The sequence below is a fragment of the Anabrus simplex genome, chromosome 2 (genome assembly GCF_040414725.1).
Source record: "Anabrus simplex isolate iqAnaSimp1 chromosome 2, ASM4041472v1, whole genome shotgun sequence".
Classification (NCBI taxonomy): Eukaryota; Metazoa; Arthropoda; class Insecta; order Orthoptera; family Tettigoniidae; genus Anabrus; species Anabrus simplex.
In genome coordinates, this window is record NC_090266.1 from 682,231,003 (window position 1) to 682,244,416 (window position 13,414).

The 13,414-nt window shown below is 41.2% G+C and overlaps 1 protein-coding gene across 1 annotated transcript in view; it reads right to left on the reverse strand.

Annotated features, from left to right (window-relative positions):
- Nucleotides 1–13,414, reverse strand: part of su(r) (dihydropyrimidine dehydrogenase su(r)) — a 280,719-nt gene that overhangs the window by 81,125 nt on the left and 186,180 nt on the right. Inside the window, exon 14 of the mRNA XM_067141269.2 lies at nucleotides 1,909–2,029. Coding sequence (XP_066997370.2) covers nucleotides 1,909–2,029 — 121 coding nt within the window. The remainder of the gene's footprint in view (nucleotides 1–1,908; nucleotides 2,030–13,414) is intronic.

The window sequence follows — 13,414 nt, forward strand, 5'->3', positions numbered from 1 at the left end:
AGAATAATTTTGGAAATGAAGGGCAACACTCTGCATGGGTGTCCCTCGGTGAACTAATAAATAGTTTCAGAGTTCCCCTCTAAATCGGACTTATGGACGTCTGTTTTAATTCCAATAAGACCCCTGAGTCTACTTGTATTGTTGCAAACGACTGGAAGCTCGCTAACTGATCACTTGTGATATACACCCACGCCGTAAGTTGTACACATTCTTTCCAATATTTCACATCTACAGAACGTTCTGCACGTGTATATGAATTCTTTTCACTATGACCTCTTCTGGACATTATCCTTATATCCAACTACCTTTACAGACTGCTGACTGAATAATTCTGCCTTCTGTAAATCCTCACATATACGTACATGCCCTTTGTTCATTTATGATCACTGGAATGTATTTTTGGAACGTGGATCTGCTTTAAAGTACCTATACATACCTTTACATTTGTCACTAAATTCATATAAATGCCAGGTATGTTTGCCATCATGTTATTCTATCAAATTCAATCAAAATTAAAGATGTAAACAATGTTTGTAAGAATTAGTTATGACTTTTAGATTTCTGGTGTATTAACCACAGCATAATGTAGTGTTTCGAAGTCCTAGAACTGAACCACGTATGCTCATTAAAAGTGAAGTGATGTTTTCGTTTATTTCATACAAAAGTGTTTATAAAGGATTTGGTAATATTTTCAAGCAGAGGCTTCCAATGTAGGGTAGCACTCCGTTTGAAAACGTGCACCGGTTTTTAATGAAATGTGTGGCATAGAAGTAATCAGGAAGTTAAAAAAACATACGCAGCTATTGGCACTTTGTATGTAGATTATATTGCGTAACTCTGTAGAAGTAAGTTAGAGGTAATTCAGAAAATAAATAGTACAATATTTACATGAACGTTGCAGTAGAGATGCTCATCGGTGTGAAGAGTAGATGCTGTTTCAGAATAACACTCCTGCTAAATACTGTTCTAAATATCGGTGAGCTCGTTCAGGGTGCAAGACTATCGAAGAATATTACAATAAAAATAGCATCTGATTGATAAACTGAATGGTGGTATAGTGATTGGTACGTAGTGTAGATGTGTTTTGAAAGTGTAGGGCACATTTTTTACAGAATACTGCGTTTGATACTGGAATGTACGGTTCAGAACTATTTAGGAAATGAAGGGTAATATTCTGCATGGGTGTCCCTCAGTGCACTAACAAAGGGTTTCAGAGTGTCCCCTCTAAATCGGACTTATGGACATCTGTTTTAACTCCAATAAGCCCTCTGAGTCTACTTTTATTGTTTCAAACGACTGGAAGTCCGATAACTGATCACTTGTGATGTACACCCAAGCCGTAAATTGTACACATTCTTTCCAACATTTCACATCTATAGAACGTTCTGCATTTGTATTTGAATTCTTTTCATTATGACCTCTCCCTCAGTTTGACACATTCAAATGTTACTTATTCTTGACATCTGATAATATTTATCAATTTTAAGAAAGTCCTTTGGATGCAATATAGTGTCCGGAAGAGAGAATAGACACAATGTCAGTCATCTCTTCAATATAATGAATTGTCTTTGTACACATATGTAAATCTACTCATCAATTAAAGAAACAAACAGTGTCCGAGATAACTCTTTATGACAACCCTACTGGAGATCCGTGTCCCAACACAATGCAACCGTGCCATGCTTATTCATAAATGCATTGTTGAATCAACTGCCAATAGCCTTAAAATTATCTCTGTTACTCAGAATTTCAGATTTTCAGGCAATATGCTGCTTGCCAATGGACCTTCTATTTATCCCGATAGAATATGGACAATAATATGGACTTCTCTTCACTACGCGAACGTGTTTCCTGCTTGAACTTGAACTGAGCTGAAACCCAGGCTTAATGAAATTCAGTAATACATACCTTCATATGCTGCTTTGGCTATCGAAACGACATCAGTAATGTTTGGAGTGATTTTAACAAAAAATGGTATTTTTACAGCCGCTCTCACCCACTTTGATATGTCCCTTACAAGTTCTGGTTTCTGTAAATAAATACAAATGAAGGATCTTAGCATATATAATTTATCTAGTTTACTTGACTACCAGGTGTATGCATAAGTCTTTTCCGGTTTCACTAAGAGATGGCGCCAAAGAACAGTGCGCAGCGTATAAATTTGACACATACGTCAGTTTGTTCGTCTGACATTAATCTACCAACACACACGAATTAAGTCCGCCAAACACTAGCGTCTGCGTTGTATCGTTCGGTGATCATGTCGACGTTTGTGCCTGAAAAAGAGCACTTGCTGCACGCATTGCTTTTCTTATTTAATGAAAAGGAAAAAGCTGTGGAAAATCATCGTTTGCTGGTAGAAACATATGGTGAACACGCTTCATCGCTCGATTAGAACATGTGAGACATGGTTTCGACAATTTAACAGTGGTGATTTCAATGTGAAACACAGCGCGCGTTACTGGATGATGACCCAACTCAAACTCAACAACAATTGGCACAAGCATTAAATGTGTCACATGAAACAATCAGCAGACGTTTACGAGCAATGGGGAAGATCAATAAACTCGGTAAATGGTTCCCACACGATTTTAATGAACGGCAAATGGAAAATCGCAAAGTCACTTGTGAAATGCTGCTTCAAAACCACGAAAGAAAATAATTTCTGTACCCAATTGTGATGGGTGACGAAAAATTGATTTATTTTGAAAACCCGAAGCGGAGAAAATCGTGACTGTCACCTGGCAGGCACCAAGGCCAAGAAGACCACTCTTTGTGTCTGGTGGGACCAGAGCAGTAATGTGTATTATGAACTCTTGAAGCCCGGTGAAACCGTTACTGCACAACCATATCGTCAACAAAAGATTAATTTAAATCACACATTGATCGAAATACGGCCCCAATGGGTCAGAAGACATGGCAAAGTGATTTTGTTACACGACAATGCGCCGTCTCACACAGCAAAACCAGTGAAAGACACCTTGAAATCGCTTGGATGCGGCACCCTTCCGCACTCACCGTATTCTCCCGACCTGGCGCCATATGACTATCACCTCCTCGCATCAATAGGGCATGCGCTTGCGGAGCAGCACTTCACCAATTTCGAGGAAGTTGGAAAATGGCTCATTGAATGGTTTGCCGCCAAAGACAAGCAGTTTTTTCTGGCATGGTATTCATATCTTACCTCAAAGATGGGCGAAGTGTGTAGAAGCCCATGGCTAATATTTTGAATAAACAAAAAATGAATTTCCCTTGAAAATTATGTGTTTTATTTACCACAAAACCGGCAGAAACTTATACATACACCTGGTACAGTACTACAGTAACATATTATGCAATTATTTCCGGGGAGGACTTTATCATTGTTCGGGAGGGAGAGAAGCCAACAAAACATATAAAATTAAGAGTACGTTCTATTATTTACAATACTATTTCATACTATTTACTTTCATTTTCAGGATTTGGATGCCACTCGATGAACGGAATGTCTATAGACCGGCATTGTACAGCAGCAACGGAGGTTCAAAGTAAAAAAGTAAAAACAGTCTCGAGCAATGAATCTATATACAAGACAGAATAATAATAATAATAATAATAATAATAATAATAATAATAATAATAATAATAATAATAATAATAATCATCATCATCATCTGTTTACCCTCCAGGGTCGGCTTTTCCCTCGGACACAGCGAGGGATCCCACCTCTACCGCCTCAAGGGCAGTGTCCTGGAGCTTCAGACTCTCGGTCGGGGATACAACTGGGGAGAATGACCAGTACCTCGCCCAGGCGGCCTCACCTGCTATGCTGAACAGGGGCCTTGTAGAGGGATGGGAAGATTGGAAGGGATAGGCAAGGAAGAGGGAAGGAAGCGGCCGTGGCCTTAAGTTAGGTACCCTCCCGGCATTCGCCTGGAGGAGAAGTGGAAAAACACGGAAAACCACTTCCAGGATGGCTGAGGTGGGAATCGAACCCACCTCTACTCAGTTGACCTCCCGAGGCTGAGTGGACCCCGTTCCAGCCCTCGTACCACTTTTCAAATTTCGTGGCAGAGCCGGGAATCGAACCCGGGCCTCCGGGGGTGGCAGCTAATCACGCTAACCACTACACCACAGAGGCGGACAATAATAATAATAATAATAATAATAATAATAATAATAATAATAAATTATTATCAATGATTAATACTTTTGAAAAAACGGTACAAGTTTTCATTTTATAGTCCCCGGCTCGTTTCTTTTTGAATGGCCCTTATACAATAATTATTTATTATTATTATTATTATTATTATTATTATTATTATTATTATTATTATTATTATTATTATTATTATTATTATTATTATTATTATTTTTATTATTGTGCATGTAGTTCAGTATGTTCGATTTAGTGTGTAATATTGTACTCACTTGGGAAATGTTACCAATCATTCCTTGAATAATTGGATGTCATCACTGACACAGAGGAATGCGAATCTGTATTCTGATAAACAATATGCTATGTTCTCACAAGTGTTGAAAAATATGGTATACCTAATGATGGAATGTATAAGGGCCTTTGAAAAAGTAACGAGCCAAAGGCTTTAAAATGATAACCGCTGAAAGGATCCTAATGCAATTGTCGGCGGAAGAAGGTGCGAAACAGTGAAATGGAGGCTTCAGAGGAAGAGAAAAATGGCGTAGAGTGTATCCTGACAGCAGAACGATTGAGGGGAACGAAAATCCATCAAAGAATGGCACAAATATATGGAGAGCACTGCATGTCCGTTGCAAGGTTCAAGCCATGGCACAAGCGATTCAAGGAAGGACGCATGTCGATGGCCGATGATGTACGGTCTGGAAAGCCACACCGCATTACTGATGCCACTGTCCAGCAGGTGGATACCGTCATTATGTAAGACGGGCGAGTTAATGTAGCAGCCATTGCCGCAGAAGTCGGAGTGAGCGTCGGAAGTGTTCACGCCATCATTAAGGACAGATTTAAAATTCACTAAAAGTGCGCCCAGTTGGTGCCTCGCAGTATTCAATCAGCACAAGAAGCATGTCGAATGAACCTCTCTCTTGAACATCTGCTGCGCTGTGCCAAGGAAGGGAATGAGTTCCTGTCGCGAGTGGTCGTTGGAGACGAGACATGGTGTCATCACTTTGAATCCGAGTCAAAACGACGAAGTATCCGATGGTATCATACAGGGTCGTTGCCACCCAAAATATCCAATGTGAGCTAGAGAAGGCTCTGAGAGGCATACGATTTACCTCGGACACCGACGTCAAGCAGTACGTTCGGAATTGGTTCACAAAGAAACCCCAGGAATTTTACGAGACGGCCGTTCACCGCCTTGTGTCGCAGTGGGACAAGTGCCTCAACAGCGCTGGGCAATACTTCTGAGAAAACTGCACAAGTGTTCATTTTATAGTCCCCGGCTCGTTTCTTTTTGAATGGCCCTGATACAATAATGCACTATAAAGTATGCAATCCAGGTCACTAGTACGAAAATATTGCAAGCTGTATTCAGTATCTCCTCGTAATCGGTGATTTTGAAATGGCAAATTCATACTGTTCTAGTTCAGCAATAGCTCAGAAAATTATGAACGTTATTGCTTGGCTTAATCAATGTTATCATTCATAGAAATATGACGTTTTCAAAAATGTTTAGCACTAACAAGAGAAGGGACAGTATGTTGTCGCTTAAGTTAGATTCACATGTAGTACATTTGGTAGGGGAAGACAAAGATTACATGTCACAAAACCTTTAAATGCTATGGACTATAAGAATCGAAGAAACTGGCCTTCAATTCAGAATGGAAATATAACCAATACGAAGGAAACATGGGTTTTTAAGAAACCAATGAATTATTTTGAGTAGGCTGGCCAATAACATGACATTACCTTCTGTAAATTAGACAATTGCAACAGATTGCTTATCTGACTTGAGAATTACTAGCAGAAAGCATGCAAGTCAACTATCACAGTGTAGTCCATGCATATATATTTCTCGCAGTGAGTACGTTTGATGAAAGCAGGATGGCGGCTATTTTACCGGGAACACCTTCGGTTAATCCACCTTAGATGCAGTACCCCAATGGTATTCGAAATGAGCCAGTATAATCTTTGCTGCAACCCATTTGGAAAGGAGCGTATCGAACTAATTTCGCAATTCTTGCTGCCGAGAACTAAAAATGCACAAATTATTGAAGAAAAAGAAATGTATCTCTGTGCCAAGTATTGACAGCAGAAAATACCGTCTGAGTGTCTGATAAATTTAATGAAATTTTGTACGGTCAAAAAAGAACACGTCAGCCAGTTGCGCTATGCCTGTACATCCTGCTGGAGTTACCTCCTTTATACGAACAACGCCATCAAGAACCGTAGCGTTATAAAGTTCATCATCTCTCTTTGCCCTCCAAAAGTCAACCAGAAGAAGTATTATATCTTTATCTTGTGTATCTGGGCATATTATCTGCTCCAATAAAGTCTTCACCCCCCCCCCCCATCCTTCATGATATCAGCTGAGTTGCTTATAAACGCCTTGATATTCGGTAAATGGATGATCATAGTAGAGGGAACTGGCCGAATGTAGACGTGGGTCAGCAGTGTGCTATCGATTTCAATCACTGGCATAATAATGTAAAGGTGTGTGGTTGCCACTATAGAACCTACAGCGAAAAAGGCCTGCTTGCTTCCCTTAATCGTGATCTGCATTCTATACTTGATATGGACAGCTCTTTGGTCAATACCAGCGGCATCTTCAACCAATCGCTTGATAAATTTGTGGGTTAATTCTCCGACAAGTAAGAACTGATATTCGGCGGGAAGTGGTGCAGGGGCAAATAAGCGATATGTTCGGCGAGCATAAGTCTGGCCTATTAGCGTGCACATGGATTGCAGTCAATCAGCGCAATCTTCCAGTCCAAGCACCAATCAGCGCTTCGAGGACAAATAAGCAAGATGTCTGCTGCAAGTGGGCGCTGCTATTTTGAATTGTGCGCTTGGTGGTAGGTGCGTGGACCTTAATGAAAATGGCTCGCTATTTATGTGGTAGAACAATCGGTAAAAGATCAACATTGCTTAACGACTAGTGGTTTGATAATTAGGCCTACAGGCACCGGTGTCCGTTCAAAACTAGTTTCGATTTCTTCGAATTTATCATCTAGTGACCAAAATTTAGCATCTTTTTCTCACAGTCTATTTTGAATAGCATGTGGTTTACCTTCTAAATAATGATAAGGGTTAAGAAATAACGCTGCCATATCTTCACGCTCACAAACGTTTGATTTGTAAAAACCGATATCCTGATATACAAGTAAACACGACCGACGTGGTGGAATCTAGAATCGATTTAAACTGCTGACATCTTGTTGTACTTGAGAGTTACGGGCACGACAACACTTGTGTTGTGTATTCGACACTAGAGCTATACACTGGATACTCTTTAGAATCCGTGGAACGTAAGCGTTGACGCACTCGGCACTTATGCTTGTGTTAGTGTTGTTAGAAAGCAAAAGACGGACAGTTGCTTGTAAATTTCCTAACGTAAGTCTTTTCCCCCCTTGAACTGTCGGATATTCTGGTTGTGGTATGTTTCTTAGCCTCTCTATATAATAATTATAAAACCGAGCTCGATAGCTGCAGTTGCTTAAGTGCGGCCAGTATCCAGTATTCGGGAGATAGTAGGTTCGAACCCCACTGTCAGCAGCCCTGAAAATGGTTTTCCGTGGTTTCCCATTTTCACACCAGGCAAATGCTGGGGCTGTACCTTAATTAAGTCCACGGCCGCTTCCTTCCCAATCCTAGTCCTTCCCTGTCCCATCGTCGCCATAAGACCTATCTGTGTCGTTGCGACGTAAAGCAACTAGCAAAAAAATAATTATAAAGGATCACTTATCACGAACCCGTACAGGGAACGGAATAGCTATAAAAAATTGTCCAACTGTTATTTCTCTAAGTCTTTTCCCTCGAACTGTAAGATATTCTGGCTGCGGTATCATTATAGTCTCCCTATATAATATACAGAACAGGGAAGATCTATTTTTTCTGTATTACCAACATTTGTGAAAATGGTGGATTTCTCGAAAACGGTGCGTCCTGTGGCAAAACAGACAAGTTTCGACCCCCTTTTAAAACCTAATGTACCCTTTTCCCCAGGAAGGCTATGGGTTACTGTAGTTACGTCCTAGTTCGTGAACCATGGGCAAAGGCTGAGTGGCATAGTAAGTGGTCCTGAGAGTCGGGATACCAGCTGCTACGGAATGGGTGTAGGCATCTCGGATATATTCTGAGTCATGGCCCTCTTTGTGATCAGGCTGCTAGGTCTATACAATCCACGGTGGTTCCTAACCCGTTAAATGAGAGATCCTCACTTGGTCTATGTGTAAGTACGGTAGCATCCTGCTTCATAAATTTACCAAGCTCAGAACATTTTAAGCAAGCCTCGGACCTATGGGAGTAACGGGGTCCCACTCCCATTTGACAGGCGAGGGACTCCCTGAAAACAACTTGGCGAACGAAATGGAATTCGAAGGGGCGCTATCAAAATTTATGGAGCTTATGGGAGAAAGAAAGTAAAACTGGATAAGTCAGCAAAGAGGATGCATATGGGTTTGCTAGGAGTAAGTGGTATTCGGGTAAGGAGAGATAACGAGCAAGTGATGGGAGATTATAAAGTGTACTTGACGGGTGTTAAAAAAAGGGAAAGGCAGAGTCCAGGGTAGGGCTGTTCATCAGGAACACTATTGCACGTAACAGCGAACGAACGAATGTTGTGGGTAGATTTGGCAGTTGGAGGAATTAGGAAGAGAATTGTCTCAGTATATTCACCATGTGAGGGTGCAGATGAGGATGAAATTGACAAGTTTTACGGAGCATTCAGTGACATCGTAGTCAGGGTCAACAGCAAGTGTAGGGTAGTGCTAATGGGCGATTTCAATGCGAGAGTTGGAAATAGAACTGAAGGATACGAAAGAGTGATTGGCAAATGCGGGGAACATATCGAAGCTAATAGCAATGGGAAGCGTTTGATGGACTTCTGTGCTAGTATGGGTTTAGCAGTTACGAATATATCCTTCAGGCATAAGGCTATTCACCGCTACACATGGGAGGCTAGGGGTGCCAGATCCATAACAGACTATATCTTAACTGACTTCGAATTCAGGAAGTCTGTTAGGAATGCACAGGTTTTTCAGGGATTTTTCGATGAAACAGACCATTTTCTGATCTGTAGTGAACTAAGTATCTTCAGGCCTAGGATAGAGAAAGTGAAATCTGTCTGCAAACGAATAAGGGGAGAAAATTTCCAGGGCGGTGGGATTAGACAGAAGTACATGGATATAATTAGTGAGAAGTTCCGAACAGTGGACAGTAAGCAGGTTCAGGATACAGAAAGAGAATGGGTGGCAGGCAGGGATGTTGTAGTAGCACCAGCAAGGTAATGCCTAGGAAAACTGTGTGTAAAGATGGGAAAGAGCGAACATCTTGGTGGAACGATGAAGTGAGAGCAGCTTTTAAACGTAAAAAGAAGGCTCATCAGAAATGGCTCCAATCAAGGGCTGATGCAAACATGGAATTGTACGTAGATGGAAGAAACAGAGCGAAACAAATAGTTGTGGAATCCAAAAAAAAAGTCGTGGGAATATTTTGGTAATAACCTGGAAAGGCTAGGTCAAGAAGCAGGGAAACATTTCTGGAGAGTAATAAGGAATCTTAGGGAGGGAGGGAGGGAGGGGAAAAAGGAAATGTACAGTGTTTTGGGTAATTCAGGTGAACTCCCATATAGATCCCTGGGAATCACTGGACAGGTGGAGGGAATATTTTGAACATCTTCTCAACGTAAAAGGAAATCTTCATGGTGGTGTCGCGAACAACGGAGCTCAAGGGGAGGAGGAAAATGATGTTGGTTAAATTACGCTTGAGGAAGTGGAAAGGATAGTAAAGAAACTCCATTGTCATAAGGCAGCAGGAATAGATGAAATTAGACCTGAAATGGTGAAGAACAGTGGGAAGGCAGGGATGAAATGGCTACATAGAGTAGTAAGATTAGGATGGAGTGTTGGTGAGGTACCTTCAGATTGGACAAAAGTAGTAATTGAACCTATCTATAGGCAAGGGAACAGGAAGGATTGCAACAACTAATGAGGTATCTCATTGATTAGTATACCAGGAAAAGTATTCACTGGCATCTTGTAAGGGAGTCTGCGATCAGTGGTTCAGAGGAAGTTGGATGAAAACCGGTGTGGTTTCAGACCATTGAGCCTTGCAGGATCTGATTTTCAGTATGCACCAGGTAAATAAACAATGTTGTTTACATGGTTCATCTGCTGAAAGGTGCGAAGTGGCAGGGAGGGATTCAGTTAGGTGGAAATGTAGTAAGCAGTGTGGCCTATGCTGACGACTTGGTCTTAATGGCAGATTAGTCCGACCCGTTGGCTGAATGGTCAGCGTACTGGCCTTCTGTTCAGAGGGTCCCGGGTTCGATTCTAGGCCGGGTCGGGATTTTACCCTTCATCGGTTAATTTCAATGGCCAATGGGCTGGTTGTTTGTGCTGTCCCCAACATCCCTGCAACTCACACACCACACGTAACACCACCAATAACACGCAGTTACCTACACATGGCAGATGCCGCCCACCGTCATCGGAGGGTCTGCCTTACAAGGGCTGCACACGGCTAGAAATAGCCGCATGAAATAAATAAGGCACATTTTGCCAAAAGCCTGCAGTCTAATATCTTGGAACTTGAAAATAGATGCAATGAGTACGGTATAAAAATTAGCGTTTTGAAGACTAAATTGATGTCAGTAGGTAAGAAATTCAATAGAACTGAATGCCAAATTGGTGATACAAAGCTGGAACAGGTAGATAATTTCAAGTATTTAGGATGTGTGTTCTCCCAGGATGGTGATATAGTAAGTGAGATTGACTCAAGGTGCAGTAAAGCTAATGCAGTGAGCTCGTAATTGAGATCAACTGTATTCTGTAAGAAGGAAATCAGCTCCCGGACAAAACTATCTTTACATCGGTCTGTTTTCAGACCAACTTTGCTTTACGGGAGCGAAAGCTGGGTGGACTCAGAATATCTTAATCATAAGTTAGAAGTAACAGACATAAAAGTAGCGAGAATGATTGCTGGTACAAACCGGCGGGAACTATGGCAGGAGGGTACTCGGAATGAGGAGATAAAGGCTAAGTTAGGAATGAACTCGATGGATGAAGCTGTACGCATAAACCGGCTTCGGTGGTGGGGTTATGTGAGACGAATGGAGGAGGATAGGTTACCTAGGAGAATAATGGACTCTGTTGTGGAGGGTAAGAGAAGTAGAGGTAGACCAAGACGACGATGTACAGACTCAGTTTCTAACGATTTATGGATAAGAGGTATAGAACTAAATGAGGCCACAGCACTAGTTGAAAATAGAGGATTGTGGCGACATTTAGTAAATTCACAGAGGCTTGCAGGCTGAACGCTGAAAGGCATAACGGTTTGTAATGATGATGTATGTATGAATGTATGTATGTATGTATGTATGTATGTATGTATGTATGTATGTATGTATGTATGTATGTATGTATGTATGTATGTATTGTACCGGGAACGCCGCTACGAGAGAAGTCCGAAGTATGTTTGTTGAACTTCGCGCGAGGAGCAAGGTAGGCAGCCCGCCGAACGCAGTGACGTACCCAGCGAGTGACGTGGCCGCCGTAAGCCAGCTATTCGTGCCATATATGGTAATATTCAAGCTCACCCTCAAAAGTACATTTTGAGCTACTTTATCGCTATTTTGACACTGCCATCTTAAAAACCTTTACAATGGACGTCATCTGTCAAGATTTCAAGAAAATCCACCGAGTATCATAGGAGTTATAAGGGTAGATAGTACCCGAGTTCTAGACACTTCCATGCGAACGTGTATAAACGGAGGACCACCCGACCTACGAATTCAGTGTTTGTCACTCCGCCGTCTCTGTGACACGGGTGACAGGAGGAGTATTGTGTGTGTCGAACTTCTAGTTGACAGTCTGCGAAATCCAAGTATTGGAACTTCGGTATTTTCTCTAAGTGTTGTATCGGGACTTTATCATATTCTTGAAGTGCCTGAATGGGACTTTGTTATTTTCTGCGAGCATCGTATTGGAACTTTGTCATATTGACACATTGGAACTTTGTTATTTTTTGTGTGTCGTGATTGGACTTTGATATTTTCTTAAAGTGCCATCTAGGAACTTCGTTATTTTTTCGGAAGCGTTTCATTGGAACTTTGTTATTTTCGCCAAGTGTCGCGATAAGACTTTATTATTTTCTTAAGGTGACATATTGGAACATTGTCATCGGAACTTTATTTTCTTCGAGTGTCGTGTTGGGACTCTAATATTTTGACACCACGGAACTTTATTTTCTTCGAGTGTCGTGTTGGGACTTTAATATTTTTGACATATCGGAACTTTGTTATTTCTACACATTGGAACTTTATTTTTTTGAAGTGCCACATAGGGACTTGCTTATTCGACGACGATTGAAAGGACTTTGAATTTTCACAAGTGTTGTGTACCGCATTGAACTTACGTTTCGAACTTATTCGAACTTGTATTTTTTGAATCAATTTCTGAAACATTGAAATTTTCCGAGCGTGTAGGATGAACTTGTGCCCTACCAACATAAACTTTCGTGTGAACGATATGACTTGTTTTCTCGAGTGCCTCATTGAATTTACGCCCTGTAAAGACTATGAAACTTAGGGGACGTTCAACATTACGTCTAATTGTGAAATATGCAATACTTTCCAAGTGTTGCACAGGGACTTATGTTTTGATTCTTAAAGACTGTGACAATTCAGAATACGCATATAGCGTTCCCAGAAAGCCTAGAACTTTCCAGTATTTTGGGTGATCCATAATTTATGAAGTCAGGCTTTTTCTTTCAAAAATTATTTTCTTTAATGGCTATTCACTTCGCCTATTGACGGAACAGGACAGTTTCCGAGTGCTACTTACTCAGTTCATTGCCAATATGTTTTAAATCTTCAGAACTATGCATTTAGGACTGCAGTGACAGTAATCCTCTAGAACATTCTGACTTACAGTGAGCTTGCATTATGAACTTGCATTTCTACCAGTACTTGTTCTTCGAGTGATTATTCCAAAACGTTTTGATTTAATATCTAGAGTGCAGTAACCATAATTAAAAGGTCATATCTGTTCAGACAGTGCCATGAATGTGTGGAGTGCCGTGCAGGAAATTCAAGTGTGAATTACGTCTCGAATCGAACCCAGGAACGTGTGCCAATCTTCGAGACATTCCAGAAGTCGGGACATTCCAGAACGTCGAGACTTCCAGAACGTCGAGACATTTCCAGAACCTCGAGACATTCCAGAACTCCTCATCCGAGCAGGTGTGGTCCCTAACCAGTCGATGTCCAGCACCATC